Source organism: Molossus molossus, unplaced genomic scaffold (genome assembly GCF_014108415.1).
Source record: "Molossus molossus isolate mMolMol1 unplaced genomic scaffold, mMolMol1.p scaffold_m16_p_2, whole genome shotgun sequence".
Classification (NCBI taxonomy): domain Eukaryota; kingdom Metazoa; phylum Chordata; class Mammalia; order Chiroptera; family Molossidae; genus Molossus; species Molossus molossus.
In genome coordinates, this window is record NW_023425355.1 from 39,588,989 (window position 1) to 39,605,363 (window position 16,375).

At 40.2% G+C, this 16,375-nt stretch overlaps 1 protein-coding gene across 2 annotated transcripts in view; it reads right to left on the reverse strand.

Annotated features, from left to right (window-relative positions):
• Positions 1–14,225: 14,225 nt before the first annotated feature.
• DCX (doublecortin) overlaps positions 14,226–16,375 on the reverse strand; it is a 221,148-nt gene continuing 218,998 nt past the window's right edge. Inside the window, exon 7 of one of the 2 annotated variants that reach the window (XM_036271267.1) lies at positions 14,226–15,340. In XM_036271267.1, the coding sequence (XP_036127160.1) occupies positions 15,284–15,340 (57 nt within the window). In that variant the 3' untranslated portion in view covers positions 14,226–15,283. The remainder of the gene's footprint in view (positions 15,341–16,375) is intronic. The other variant, XM_036271266.1, reaches the window with a different exon arrangement.

The window sequence follows — 16,375 nt, forward strand, 5'->3', positions numbered from 1 at the left end:
GAAGGTTGGGGGAATGGTTTCCATCCCAAAGCAATACAATTCAGTCACTAATACCCCTTGAGTCTGCCAAGACCTCTACACTCTGGCTCAGGTGGCTAACTTCTCAGCAGAGCACAAGCTCTGCAGGGTGGTGTAGCAGAGAGTACAGATCATAGGGTCATTGCATTCCCCCAGGTTGATGCTCTATGGAGCTGAGTACTCCACCCAAGAAAGATGGCATCTGCAGTGCAGGTACAGAACTCAGTTAAAGGATCCTGAAGGTTGTCCCTTTAGCCCTCTCCCCAGAGGCACAACCCAGTTTCTCCTCATGTGACTCTAGTCTGTTCAGCTCTCTTCATGGGAACCTGAGTTGAATGACTGCAAAAGAGATTTTGTGCATTGGCCCTTTAAGAGGGTACTTGTGTTTCTAGCAGACCACTGCCTCTCTGGCAGACAGAATCCACACTGACTTTCACAGCTGGACATTATGTGGACATCTCTTCCTGGCTCTGGTACTCTGGGTTGGGGAAACTGGCTTGGGGTTGAGACCCCATGCTTCTTAAGGGGAGCCCCCACAGCTGAGATATCCCTCTGGGAATCTCAGCCATAGCTTGTGGGAGTGAGGCCAGCCTTTTTCATGTCTTTACCCTTTGTACCTGTCTCAATAGGGCTTCTTCTCCATACCTTTGGTTAAAAGATTTTTCTTTAGCTAGTCTTCCATTGGTTATTCAGGATGATTGTTCTATAATTTAGTTGTAATTCCAGTTTTGTCCTGGGAGGAGTTGAGTGTGCCTTCGACCTATTCCACCATCATCTTGGATCTCTCCATCCCGCCTTCATAAAGATAAGGAAAATGTGCTGCTATGAAAAAAGAACCCTGTGAGAATGGTGGCCATAGGCTGGCAGCCACATTAGGTGATTTTTCCATGTCCTTTGAGTTCTGTGTTCCTGAGTTCCAGTCCTCCTGGTGAGCCTCCTCTCAAGCTCATTGTACTCTGCTTTTTCTTTACCTATTAACTCCAGGCTGCTTCTTAAAAAGAACATGTTCCATTCTAAGTACCATTTGCCCTAATACCTCACAACTTTCTTGTTGCTTTCTCCATTCCTGTGGGACTTGCCTTCTCATCGAACAGCATCATCAGTATTGGATCTTATAACATCACAATCTCAAATGCACTTGCAACCCCTCTGCCATTTCAGGCAGAGATAAGATTAAACTCTGATTCTATGGGAGCCACAGTGGTGGGACTGAGTGTAGAGTCCATGTGATGCACCAAAATTTCTCTGAGAAGCAAGTTGGTCTAATGCAAAGACCATAAGATCATTACTCTCTAGTTGTGTGACTGTTGACCAGTCACTTCCCCTTTCTGAGTCTCAGTTTCCTATCTGTAAACATAAAGATAGCACCACCCACCCTGCTGGTGTTTGATAAGACTTGTTCAAAGTAAAGTATGTGTGGTACTGAGATCAGTGTGTGGAACACTACAGTAGAACTGTGCAGTTGGTAGTTCATCCCACTTGGCCTAGACTCTTCAGCCAGAAGAAATCACCATGTCCAGACAGGGTCCATTCTACTCAGAGGCTATACAGCACTGAGCAGCAGTAACTGGAGAAGTCCCACATTGACTGCTTTCCTCTGGTATCCCTGTGCCTCAAGAAACCCAGGTTCTGTGACAGCCTACCTCTGCCCACCAGGAGGCCCCCAAACATGTCTCACTTGGTGAAACATTTTAGTGGTCTTCAGTTCTTCCTGGCCTGGAGTTCTTTCTATCCTCTGACTCATTTTCCTCCAGCCAGACCTGAAACTTTTTCTCTCTTGCTTTCCCACAGATCTAATCTTTCACCAGGCCCTGTAGGTTCCACATCCTTAAAGTATCTCCAGTATTTCACCTACTTTGCATTTGCACTGCCACTGCCTTTGTACAAGCAGTTATCAGTTCTTGCCTTAACCTGGATCAGGACATTGCCCCCCCCACACACACCCAATTCTCTCTGCTCATGGGTCGCCCCAGTCCAGTCTCCACACAGCAGCAGCAAGAATGATCTATCTACACTTTTATCTGTTCCTCTCACTCTCCTTCTTAAAATTCTTTAATGATTCCCTAGGTGCCCCTCTTGGGGGAAGTTCAGACTCATCCATAATGTTGCCTCTGTCTGCCTCACTGGAGTCATCTCTCAACACTTCTCCATCACACTTCACGCTTCAGCCATATTGGACTTCTTTCAGTTGCTCCAACAAAACACTGCTTTTTCTCAAGGTCTTCACATATTCTTTTTCCCCTGACCTGGAACATTCTTCTTCCTCCTGGCTAAATTTTATTCATCTTGAAGTCTCAGCTAAAATTTTACTTCCTCCGTGAAGGCTCCACCCACCACCTACAGGCTGAATTAGGTTTCCCTTGTGGTTTCCCTTTCATTATAGGATTGCCCATGTCATAGCACTTGACACACTATATTATAATTTTTGCCCACCTTAGCTAGACTTGCAGTTCTGTGAGATCTAGGGGCACATATGTTTACCTCCAGAGCCTAGTACAGTGCCCAGCATGTAACATGTTGCCTGTTTGACAAGGTGGTATTTATCCACTCACTCTCCTGCATTCCAGGCCCCTTCACCTCACTGGAAGTCTTTCAAATTTCCAGACACATTAGATATGGATCATACATACCTTTTTCCCTCTGTTCATACTAGTCTTGTGGCTGAAATGCCATTGTCCACCCCTCCCCTCTTTACCTAACACACTGCAACTTGTTGTGTAAGCCTCAGCTCAAGTTTCATTCCCTTGGTGAAGCCTGTGCCTGAAGGGGACCATTAAACTAAAGATTTATTGTAGACAGGGTAATTCTTACCTCATTCTTCATCATTAATGCTTTATTATACTAACTCCAATATCTAGCAGCCTTCATCACCCCAGCAGCCAGACTGCCCCTTCTCCAGGCTCTCCCAAGTCCTTGCAACACCTCCATTACAGCACTTTCCCAAGATTTTGTGTGGTGGTTTTTTGTTTGTTTGTTTGGTTATTTTATTTTATTTTTTTTCTGGAAGAGGAAGGAGGCTGTAGTGTGACTTTAACTCTCCACCTTCAGCTCCTTGCAAGGGAACCTTGGTTCATTTTTTCAATTAAAATGAGACATAAATTACGACCCCTCCCCCATCCAGTGTGCTCATTCATTATTGAGAAGAATCATTTTTCCAATTAGTCTTTGATTGGAAACAGTGCCATTGCAGCTGGGCTGCTTTTAGTTCCTGCTGGTGGTAGGAAGGCTGATTATGTGGAAGGAATACTGTCCCAAGAGTCAGGAGTCCCCCGTGCTAGCCCATCTCTGCCTCTACCCAAGTGTATAAATGTGGACAACTACTTTTCCTTTCCTGGGCCACAGTCTCCTCCTCTTCTGAATAATGAAGTGTTTGAATTTAATGTTTTGTTACTTAAGGTATGGTCCACATATAAGGAGCATGGAGCCTAAGTGGGTAGCTTATTAAAAATGCAGAATGAATTCTCCCACTAAACCTCATAAATAGGAATATGCATTTTAACAAGATCCTCAGGTGATTATATCCACAGTAAATTTAGAGAAGCACTATGAACTTCCCAAATGAAAGAATCAGTGAGGCTCAACTTCTCTGGAGGCTGTTCTGGAGATCCTAATGAAGTGAGACTAGGATGGAGTCCCAGAACTTGTATTTGTAACAAGTACCCCAAGTGACTCACATCCCTGGGTAAGTTTGGGATATATTAGACAAGTGGTTCATAAGGGCCCTTCACCTTTGACATTCTGCAATTCTGTATGCAACTGGCTCATTACTAAGAATAGTAAACAGTGGTACATAATGTAGACCTCCAGAACATAACCCTCTAACTTAGGTCAAGTATTTTCAGAATCATCCAGGGTTGTGCAGGCAGGAGGAAAAGGATGAGAGTTTACAACAAGTTAAGCCAAGTCGTCTTGGTTGGAGAAAATCAGTATCCTCCAGGGCTCAAAGATAAATTACCTGCTTATTCAAGACTGTCTCCTTGAAGTAATCAGGCTTGATATAATCAGACGATCTGAAAGACTCTCTTGGAGTACTGAAAAGGCAGGATTAGAGGTAGAGGAGGCAGTGTCTCTTCCATACAGACAAGGGGATTGAGGAAGGGGTGGGAGGAGCAGACAAGTTAACAAGGAAACTTGGGACAAACTTCTCACAGAAGAAATCATATTTTCCAAACTCATAGTGAAGATGTGTGTCCTGATAAGGGATGTTTTACAATCAGTGAGTGTATTTATATAAAATTTTAAAGAAAGATCTGAAAACAAAATCACATTTAGTTATATGTTTAAAAAATTACCTTCATTTGGAAAAGGAAAAAAAAAATACTTCAGATCAGGACTGCCCTGGAAAGTTCAGGGTTATGTAGTTTTTTCTTCATGTCTGGGTTTGTTTTTCTTATGAAAATGCCTTAAGTTCCGTTGCTGGTAGCTTTTGGCTACATCTGAGATTTAGACAGGTGGAGAGAACGTAGGAGGGCATTCAGAGGGTATTTTTCTGGGCAAGGAAAGAAAGATAGACTCTGTCAGCAAGAGTGAAGTGTAAATGAGCATTGCATAGCCAGGGCCCAAGTCAGTGGAGGAGGTGGACATGAGGGAGGCTACTGAGCTGTGCAGAAGAGAGGACCATGTCTGCAGACAGAGGAAGCTAGGACTGAATTGCTCAAGTTGGGGCTTTCTTTCTTTCACATTTCTTCCATACATCCAGTGTCTGCCAAATCCTCTCATTTCTGTATCATCAAGTCCTTACCTCTATCCCTTCTCTGCACCACCACTGCCCTGGCCTTAATTCAGGGTCTCCTTGTGTCCCCATCTGGACATTAGCAACAGCTCCAAAGACCCATTCTCAGTAAGTTCTGTCTCAATTTTGAAAAGTAATATTTCTTCAGAAAACTAAATATATAGAGATCTTGCCAGAATTGACAGTCTCTTGAGTCTTTGTACTTCTGGGCAAGATGTGAAATCTAATTCAAATGGCCCACAAGATTATATATGGTACTTAGGTCCTCTCTGAGTACTCTGGAAAAGGAAGTGGAATTCACAATAGCAGGGGTTCTCAAACAAAGGAGGGCCTCCGAATCCTCTGGAGGGCTTGTTAAAACAGGAATCACTGGGTCCCACTTCCAGAGTTTCTGATCCAGTATATGTGAGTTAGGACCCAAGGATTTGCATTTCTGACAAGATCCTACATGATGCAAATGCACTGCTCTTCAGTGTGAGCACCTTGAAGGCTGACACTTTTTCATCTCTGTATCCCCAGGTCCTTAGTGCAGGTCCTCGAGTGTAGGACGCTTTCAGTAGCAACTATTAAAGAAGGAAATAATAAAAAGATAAAACAGATAAGGGGTGGGGAGGAGGTGAGGAGAAACAAAAGAGGCTTAGGAAGGAAGATGAAGGAAGGGAAACTGGGAGAGAGAAACCACTGGTCAAATCACCCAAACTATAATTCCAGACTGTGCACTTGTATTTCTCTTTCAGAACCCTGTGTACTGGGCCTATAACCTTGCCACCTCAGATAATTTTCAGTTCTCAGAGAGGCCCTTGCCTTTTTTGCCATTTCTCATACTACTCTATCTGCTCAAAATGCTCACTGCCCACCTGGGAAATTCTTAATTTTTTCCAAACACTGCCAAGTATTCCTGACTTTTTCATCACGAAGCATTAATTGAACTAATATTGGTGTTCCCATAACACTTGCTCCTTTGCACTCAACTCATTTATTTACAGGTCTCTTCACTAAGTTGGAGCTCTTGGAGGCTTAAGTTTACCTGGAACATAATTAGTGCTCCAGGGATGTCTTAATGAAAATAGTAAAGTGCAGTTAGGTTTGATCTGGTTGGCAATAGACGACGGTCATAAGCTAGTGGTCAGAAGAATGACACAATCAAAACAATCTTTTAGAAATATTTTACTTGCAATGGAGACTAGGATAGAACAAGGTAGGAGAAAGTAACATGAGAAATCAGCAATGAGGAAGGCCTGATGATAGTGGGTATAAAGATTGGCCTGGCCAGCCTGATTGTTGTATATAGCCTTTCTTTGGATTAGGAATACTAATAAATTCTATCTCCATCTCTCCACCACAGTGATGGTTATGGAACTAGTTAATAAAATATTATGTAGAAGAAGCATTCCTAATCATCTTCGTCCTTGGGAAAAACTATAATACTGGTATCTTTGCTTCTTCAAATATAAATCAGGTAGGAGCTCCAGGGTTGGCCTTTATTGTAAGGTTGGTCAAACACTTTTCCAAGATCTTAGCCCCCTTTTTCTGTGCCCTTTCTTCCCTCCCTTTCCATCATCCTCTTCACAAACCCAGTGATTGTGTTCTCCCTATTAATAAAACTTTATCTAAGAAAAATATTTACTCGGTCATTTATACCTGAGGGTGAATTCTTATTTAGGTGTTTCCTATCCCAAAGAGTCGTTTTACTGTCCACCTATGGAGGGAGAACAGTCACACTATCAAAGAAATTGAAGGCAGCAGATATATGTATTTTTGAGGAACCCACATAGAGTCTTTCTCCAGCCTCTGAAAACACAATAATAGAAATGACCACCTATTCTAATGGCATTGACTGACTCTGGCCAAAACATAGCATACATAAAAAGAGATCATTAGATTCCTGCTCAATTCTGAAAGGGAGTTCCAAGATCTTAGAAGTTGTAAGTGTGCTGTGTTGTTAATTATGGTGTTTCCATCATACATTTATCCTCAGCCTCCTCATTTATAAAATTAAGGTTTGAACAAAGTAAAGTCTAATTTTTCTGCCAGCTTTGACATTTTGTGGTTATATGATCATTGGTTCAATGCTTTAAAAAAAGAGAATGTCAGCCAGAAATATTGAAATCAAATTTTATTTTTGGAAAATGACATTACACACATCTTGCAAATGTACACAGAAATGAGAATGAGATGAAGAACAAAGCTTGAGAGCCAAAATGATTGCAAGAGCAGCTCTTTGGCTGCCTGGTATTGAATGCTGTGAGTCCACAGCATTCACAGTTCACAACACGCTACACACATGGAGAATTGCTCTAGACTTTGAAGTCCTCTGACCAAAGAAAGCCCTCATCAAATTGTGGAAGGGGGAAGAGGGAGATTAACAGGCACAGGAGATGAAAAGGGTCTGCTCCAGCTGCTTTACTTGGGCCTCACCAAACCTACCAGTCCAAGTGGGAACAGCAAACCAAAAAGGAGAATGCCTTCTTGGAGTACTGTTTTTGAATTACAGTCTAAGAGCAGGCTAGACGTTGCCTGGGAAACCAATAGCAATGCATATAAACCCATGTCTTTGTCTTTTATGGCTATAACTATTCTAAAGGCGTAGCTAAAATTTCCTAAATATCTGTTGTCTTTCTCTGTTTTTCTTTTCTTTTTAAAAAATAATTGTTATTGGTGAAGCAGAGCCTTCTGAAGTCTCCAAATATCTCAAAGCTGCCTGGAATAAGGGACATCATTGTCCACTGTCTTCTGATTATGTGTGATTCTGAAAACTATTTAATTCTGTTAGTCAAATGGCGAGTGCCACTCCCAATTTGCCACAGATTTTTATTCAAAGGGGATTTAAGTGTTTGATCACAATGTCATTCTTTGAAAAATGGTCAATAACTAACCGTTGAAAGACTATTGAGAAATGCCCTTTTTCCCATTTTTGGTTTATTTGTTCTTTTCTTGACTTTACTTGGCAAAAATTATTGGCCCCAAATCAGTTATTTACAAATGTAAGACACCTGGTAGCAGGGGGAGGGAGAGGGCAAGGGAAGGAGGAGGGGCCACAAAGAAGCATATATTATTTTCAGAGGTTAAAATGAGTTATTCAAGAAATGTGATGTACAATACCATGCATTTACTCTCCAAAGCTAGTCACTAGCAAGCTAACACCTTTAACACTACAACCACCAATTACAGCTGTTTTGCTACAGTTACTGAGTTCTAACTACAGCTATAGGGAAGAAAGGGTGGGCTGTTTCAATTTTAAACTTTCTCCCTTTAAAAGTTGCCATAAAACACTTTCTGTACAAGTTTAATGGCACAAAAAGGTGACCTAAAATGTTTTAAAGAACTTAACATACATGAGAAATGCAAAATTCAATCAAAACATGCATTTGTTATGTATAAGTTGTAAGAGATCACTGGCTTCAAGCTGCAATATATTGCAGGACCATATATTGAAGACATTTTGGTATAACCTCTTACTTGCTCAAATCCTGTTAAGAGAACTTATAAAGAAATGGCATTGGAAAGGGCACTTCATATGGTATTGCCGAGCAGTGACATTCCCAAGGGATATGCACCTTGTTGAATAAATTAGCACCTACAAGTTGGGTTCTTTAGGTTTATTAATTACTTTTTTAAAAATCTTCATCCAAGGATAATTTTCCATTTATCTTCAGATGGAGCAGGAAGGAGAGAGAAAGAAACATTGACATGAGAGAGACACATCAACTGTTTACCTCCCACACGACCCCGATCAGAGTTTGGGACCAAACCCAGAACCAAGGTACGTGCCCTTGACTGGAATCAAACCCACGACTCTTTGGTTCACAGGCCAATGCTCTAACCACTGAGCAAACCAACCAGGGTTATTAATTACTTTTGTATGGATTGCCTGAACAGGATCATGAACAGTTGGTGTCAATAGTAAATGTTTAGGTGAACTTAGTAACAGATGGAAAAATACATTTCATTAAGTAAATGTTTATTTTTATATTTGTTAAAAATCCTTTTCATTTAAATCAACCCCAACTGTCTATAAGTTTAGCTAAAATAATTCAACAATTGGCCAGCCCAAAACATTAGGTTATTATAGAGAGCTTAATGTGTATTGGTAAACTTTAAACAAATTTCTCCCCATCCAACACACCCACCCAGCCAAACCAAATGACAGGAGAAACTATTACCTGTGGTCTCTCATTATATTATACTGCAGCTTTTCAAACTATGAGAAAATTAAACAAAATGAATGAATAGTATTTAGCTGATATGAATCCATGGGTGGATTTTTCTGTTCAGCTGATTATTTCTATGAGCACACTTCACTGCTCCACAAAATGGCAGACTAAAAAGGAACCACAAAGTATTCTTTACACTGCTTGGAAGGCAAAGGCCAAAAGATCCATGTGCTGTAAAGAAACTGCTTGTGTGGATCTGCTTTAGGAAATTACAACTGAAAATAAAGAAGAAGACAGGGCCAGGTATAGATTATTCACACCAACATATTTCTGAGTAGACTAGCACACAATCAGGGTTGGCCTGAGTATGGAAATAATTCTCATCACCAAGGCAAAATTCCAGGGTTAAGAAGAGGCATATGCCCAATGCCTAGACAAAGAGGAAGAAAAAAATAAAATGGTTCTGAGAGCACAAAAGAGAGACAAAAGAATTGTAGAGGCCAAAGATGGATGTGTGTACTGTGGGAAGAGTGTAATAAGAACATGCTGAAACTAATAAACTAAGAGATTAAAAATTAAGCAATTATCAGGGGTCCTGATAACTAATGTCACATTACTTAGGCCAAAGTTGGAAGTCTGTATGGATTTCTAATGGAAAACAAGTAGGAAGTAACACTACCACTGTGAGGCTAGTGTAAAGATCACACTAGATCTTTGGGGATGGAGAAAACCTCTGGGGACCTCCTGAAGAGAAAGGAAAGGCAAAATTCTTTAACCACTCATAGTGAATGCCAGGTTATGGAGAGAGAGGCTTCTAGTCTCAGAAAAGAACAAGTGGAAGGGGCTAAGAGAAGCTGCTAACAGTCCCAGACCATAGTAGGTTGCCCACTGGAGTCAGTGCTCTGTGGGTTTAGAAATGCATTTTCCTCCCAACACACGTGAGTTGGCAACTGTGTAACAAGAATCTCCAGCTTTTTGTCTACCAGGGAAGTGTGGTCTGCTAGCCAGAGGAGGAATACTAGCCCTTACGGATGATTAAGGATAATTCACTGAGTATTAACAGCACTAGACTGGGTTCGGGCCACCAACAGCTAGAGAACCTGTTGGAGATGCCTCTCCAGCCAAAAGGTAGGCACCAGGAGTCAATTCAGTAGCCTTGCTACAAGTGGTCACATCTGCATGGAAGAGGAAAACCTGTATAAAATTATTGAACAGTGGACAAGGCTACATACTGGGTTCCCTTCTTAGGACAGTGGCAGAAGTGTGGCAGCTTTGAAGTTCCTTATTAAGAGAAAGACTCAGGAAGAACAGCAATTGCAAGGCTCTATTGATACACAAGGGGTCTCAGATCAGTTCTGGCATATCAATGGCTGGGCCTTTATTCTGTCTAGAATTCAGGTCCCAAAACACAGGACTCTACCCCCTCTTCCATCCAAATAAGCTTCAAAACACTGATAATTTACTTAGAAAATTAACCTAAACCTAAGAGCCAAATCTCTTTCTGCAACAAGGAGGCTGTCCTTAGAGATCCAAGTGGCCCCATGTGGTCAAGGACAAATTCCAATGTTCTTTTTTTTTCCTAAGAAATTTCCAATTTATTTCTATAGCAAACTAGATGGTGGAGGAAGTTATTCAAACACACCATCCTAATGCATTTGCCTGGGGAAGACTTTTGGCATGGAAGATTTTTGGCACAGATATTTCTGAGATGGGCTGGTCTTTGGGAACATTCTCACCAGTGAGCTAGAACTCATTTTGGAGACATTGACCACATTATTCCCTTGTCCAGGGAGGACATGTTTTTGTTTAGTTTTGAATCCTCACCTCTAGGACATGCTGAAAGACAGAGAGAGAGAGAGAGAGAGAGAGAGAGAGAGAGAGAGAGAGAGAGAGAAAGAGAGGGAGAGAGAGGGAGAGAGAGAGGAGTGAGAAATATCAATCGGTTGCCTTCTGTGTGTGCTCTGACTGGGGATTGAACATGTAACCCAGGTATGTGCCCTGATAGAGAACAGAACCAGCAACCTTTCAGCACACAGGACGATGCTCAACTGAGCCACTCTTGCCCGTTGATGTTTTTTGTTTGTTTTAAAGCTATTGAGAACCAAATCTGAGGGGAATTGGAAGCATTGTCCATCCAGAGTATGGAAGGGACTAAAGAAAGAGACACATGTTGTCCAAGGCAAGCACTGGATTGGTACTTTAACACTTGGAGTGGGTAATTAAAAGAAGGATCTAAGTGCTCAGACCCCTTATTCTTGCCTTCTTCAGATAACTATACATTCACATTAAGTTTCTTTAGTCACTTCTGTTTGAGAGGAGAAGCAAGAAGGAAAGATAATTTACTGAGGAATAGAAAAAGACCTGCCTGGACAGAGTTCTCTTGGAACTGAACTAACGAATAACCTTTCATTCCCAGGAAGAGAATTGTTGTGAGGAAAACTATGTGTTCAGAACTTATTACCCTGGTTTCTAGCATGCAAGGCCACAGGAGCAGTGTACACAAGATCAGTATGGTGTGTAGAGCATATAGCTTCCTATTTTAGTGCAAAAACAAGGAGCCAATATTTAACATCAGCCAGAGTACATTTTAGTCACAAAGTCCTTTGCTTGTACTTGGAAATTGTCCCCACTATGGCAGGATGGCTATGGGGACATTGTGAATGAGGACAATTACAGCAGGAGAAGGTTATTTTCTCTGGTTTGTCTCACTCCCATATTTTAAAAGAAACCATTGCCAGTGAATGATAGCCAGACACATTTAAAGATTACTCAAAAGTAATCTCAGAAATTTGGGATAAACAAAGCTATTGTTCTCTGTTCTTTCCTTTCTTTGCTCTAAGAACAAGAAACATTTTTCTCAACCTATGAAGACCAGCTGGTATCAGATTAGATGAGGTGAGCTGCTGGGAAAACCAGTATTTCTGCATTCTATTTGGACAGGACAGCAGCTCTGGGGCTGTTCTGAGGGATCCTCAATGTGGGGCAGTGATCTCCTGTGTTGAATGGATATGGTCATGGACCCCATTGTTACTGTTGGTCTTAAACACTTCCTTCTCTTTGGGGGCATCAGCAGTCCATGTGGATGAAAACCATGTAAATACAGGGAGAAAGAGCTGTGTTAGGCTGCAGTGTGGATTTCCCATGAGATCAGGGCAGGAGCACATAGCTCCAAGATGCAACATGACCCTGGGAAAGAATTCTCAGAAGCCTAGTGGAAGGCAATGTAGTTCAGTGGGGAAAGGCTCTGGAATAAGAGTCAGGAGATGTAAGTTCTAATCCCAGGTTTGGTCCTAGCCAGTTGTGTGACCTTGGGGAAACTGCCTCTTCATCTCCATTCCTGGCGTGAAAATGAAGAATTTGGAGTAGATGATGTGATCTCAAGGCTCCTTCCAGCTAGAAAACTCTATAATTCAATGTAAGGTAATACTGAAGTCCATAAAGACACAAAGAAATCATGCTAATGGCTATCCTTTCCAAAACAGTGAAGAGAAAAAGTTTTCTCTCAATTTACCTCTAGTTAACACTACTTATGAAGTTGTTCAGCCCAGACCCCATATATACATTTTCTCCTTCTTTGTCCCTATTTCTATTTTTGTAAGGGAGAAAATTCAGGAGGTAGGAACAAGCAACACATGGATTGTGTGTGTGTGTGTGTGTGTGTGTGTGTGTGTGTGTGTAAGAGAAAGAGAGAATTGGGGGAGTGGAGGCAAATGTTTGCTGAATGATATTTGCTAACCGTGCAGAAGGTAACACAATGAGATTTTAGTGGTAAAACTGGACTGTAAAATTGGGAATGAATGACAAGGGTGAAGGTGCTCAGTTACATTTTTCTTTGTTGCCTTGAAAATGGGCTCATTTAAAATGCAATTATCGAAGGCTTAAATTTTGAACTATACCAAATCCCTCTGAAGTGGGAGTACAGAAACATTTCCTTATAATATATTGCAAGAAACATGGAAAATCTACTATTATTATAGAAGACTGTTGGTTTAAATATTATAGTAATGAAAATATGTCCAATTAGTATTTTGTAACGGCACATATGCTACAAGCAAAGAAATGCTCACAGAGCTAGCATAGGGCCTAGACAAAAGAAAATCTCAATTCCTCTTCTGGTCTTGTTTTTTACAGCAGGTCATTTAGCTGCCTCAGCCTCCATTTCATCTTAGATTGAAGGAATTTGACTACATGGGATCTAGAGAAAGGGCAGAGTCTCCAGAGTTCTGACCTGCAGTTTAAAAACATACTTCCTACCTCTCTCTATACTACCTTCCTTCCCAAGTACCAATTTTTCCCATTTAACTATAAATTGTTCTGGGAGAAACTATCCAAACCTTCTAGAAATAAGAAAGGGGGTAAGTAAAATGGAATTCTTAATGGTTTCTAAAAAGCCTACAAATAGAGGAGAGGTGCAAAAAGAGATTTTCACAATTTGAAGTTTTTCAGTGAACAGTTTAACCAGTAATCAGTGCTACCATCTACTGGACTTTTCTTGAACCAAAACTATTTCTTGTAGCTAACGCCATTTGAAGCTTTTCTAAGGGCATCTGGACTACTCCTTGCACCACTGAATTCTCCTCTACACAGTGCTCATCAGCAATGCCACCAAGTTGCTGCTGATCCATGTTGGGGTATCTTGTAGTATCTCCTAATTATAAAGTGGTTGTATGCTTGTATGTAAGTGCACACACACACACACACACGCACACACGCACACATGCACACACACAGAGAGCTCATTCCTGTTAAAGTGGAGAAACAACTGCAAGTCATTCAATAGCCAAGCAGCCACTTGGCTCCAAATGCTGCACCTTTCCAACTATCTGCACAATTACAAAGAAATAAAAAATCTTCAAATCTGCTAAAAGCAAACACAGAATTGGCATGCATGGCTTTCACTTAAATTTAGTTGTCTTCACCATTATGGGCTGTGATTACAGAGAAAGAGCAGTGTTATAATCCTGTACTTCAAAGACAGAATTATATCAAATATTCAGTCCTTAGCAAAGCAAAATCCTTTCTAGTGTTAAAGACAAGATAAAGTTTTCTGTGCCTTCAGTATGAAATATCAGGGTTATAGATAAAAAAGAGTTGCTTAAACTATGCCATAACATTTCATTTAAAATATAATTAGAATGTCTGGTCCACATTGAAATTGTTAATGCAAGCATAACTGTTTAAAAGTTATCAAAAAACTGATTCTATTGAATTGGCCTCTGCTATTTATTTTGTTTTTTGTTTTTTGTTTTTTTTTTCCCTGTAGGTTTCTGTTTGGCAGTAACAGCATGACTTCTAAACTATGTTGCTCTGCATTATTATTATTTTTTTTGGTAAATTTTCTGCATGTATTTTTTAGACAAAAGAAAAATCACCAGTTTATAAAAAAAGGAGCCTGAAGAGTTTGCTCCTGAAATACAGACATGAGGTTTTATAAAAAGGATATTGGTTTCTTGCTATAAAACGTGACTGAAAGGTGTCAGACCTGAAAACAAATTCTCACAGTTTTTTCAGTGTTGGCTGTTTACAAGGCATTCAATAGAACAGAGATAGATGGATACCATTCAGTTTGTGTAATAACTTGTTATGTTGGACAGCCTCCTAGAGGAATCAGATATATAAAATCCTTCACCCCCAACTCTAATTAACTGCTTATTGGTTCTAAATTGCTCCAGTGAAGGAGTTGACAATAAAGTAACTATGCTTTATAAACTCTACTAAGATGTTTAGAGTTCCCAATTCTGCCTAGTCTGTTTTAGCCACTCCTGTATCAGGGTCCTAAGCATCTGGTGTCAGAAATATAAGTTGCTAGTGTTTTCCCCAGTGACAGCCAGAATTGGTGTTAGACAACAAACAGAGTGTTCAATTAGGAGTAAAGAACAAGACCAGGGATCTGCCTTGCCATCCTCCCAGGATCTTACATCATTCTTGAGATTGAGAGACAAGGGATACTTATGTTTGTCACTCTTGGATTTGCCAATGATATTTTCTCCCCACACACATTTTAAGTGCGGTGCATGTAAACAATCCTCTATGAAAGGAAGACTGTCATGTATAAGCAAAGTGAGACTGGGGAAAATAATGCAGGTGCCTAAGTGTTTTCAATAGAAAGGTCATGGACTAGCACATTTCGTATCCCTGGGAAATTACCCCAAAGGATGGTTATCAATCTATCTCTTATAATTGGTAACTGTATATCAGTGGCCCAGAGGAGAAATCACAAGAAAATAAACCCAACATATTACAGTGTGTTTTAAAAAATAACAACAACAAAATAAAAACTTGAAAGCACCAGTAGCCCTGTTGGACACTTGAGCAGAAGTACCCTATTGTAACAGTAAGCTTGGATTTGTACTCTGGACTCTGAACATGCTCTCCTCCTTCACATAGAATCACCAAGTGAGTCTGAGTCATCCAAAGACAGAGGCAGATACAGGTCCTACAAGAAGATAAGAGAAAAAGTTAATTCTCCTTTTCATAACAGCTTGGGCTCTGAAATGGACAAGATTATTGAAAACTGCTTTGGTTTTTTTTATTAATTAATATTTTCCCTAATTTTATTTTGAAATAATTATAGATTTATAGGAAGTTGAAGCACAGGGAGATATCCTTGTACCAATGTATTCTTCACTCAGTTTCTCAATGGTAACATCTTGCAGTTTTCCATCTACTTGTGTATGTATGTGTGTGTGTGTGTGTGTGTGTGTGTGTATTTGTATGCAATTTTACCATATGTGCATAGTTGTGTGACGATCACCACAGTTGAAACACAGAACTGTATCTCAGGCTCCCTTGTGCTACAACTTTATATCACATCTAATCCTCTCCCATCTCTAAGCTCTGGTAAGCGATAATCTGTTTCCCTTCTCTAAAATGTTGACATTTCAAGAATGTTATATAAATGGACCATACAGTATGTAACCATTCACCCATTAAAGGGCACGTGGGATGATTCCAACTTAGAGCTATTACAAATAAAGCTTTTAGAAACATTCACATACAGATTTTTGTGTGAATATAAGTTTTCATTTCTCTGGGATACAGTCAAGGGTATAATTGCTGAATAGTATAATAATTGCATATTTAGTTTTGTAAGAACTTCCATATTGTTTTCTAGAATGAATATACCATTTACACTCTTACTGGAAAAGTATTAGTGATTCAGTTTATCCACATCCTCACCAGTATTTGGTGTTTTCATTATTTTTTATGTTAGCCATTCTTAAGGGTTTGTATTGATATCTCATTGTGGTTTTAATTTTCCTGATGATGAATGGTATTAAATATCTTTTCATGTACATAGTTGACATCTGTAGTTCCTCTTCAGTGAAATGTTTCTTCATGTCTATTGTTCATTGTCTAATTGGATTTTTCTTACTGTTGAGATTTAACAGTTAATTTTATATTCTATGTATGTCTTTGATTAGATATGTGGCTTACAAATATTTTCTCCCAGTCTGCAGTTTGTCTTTTC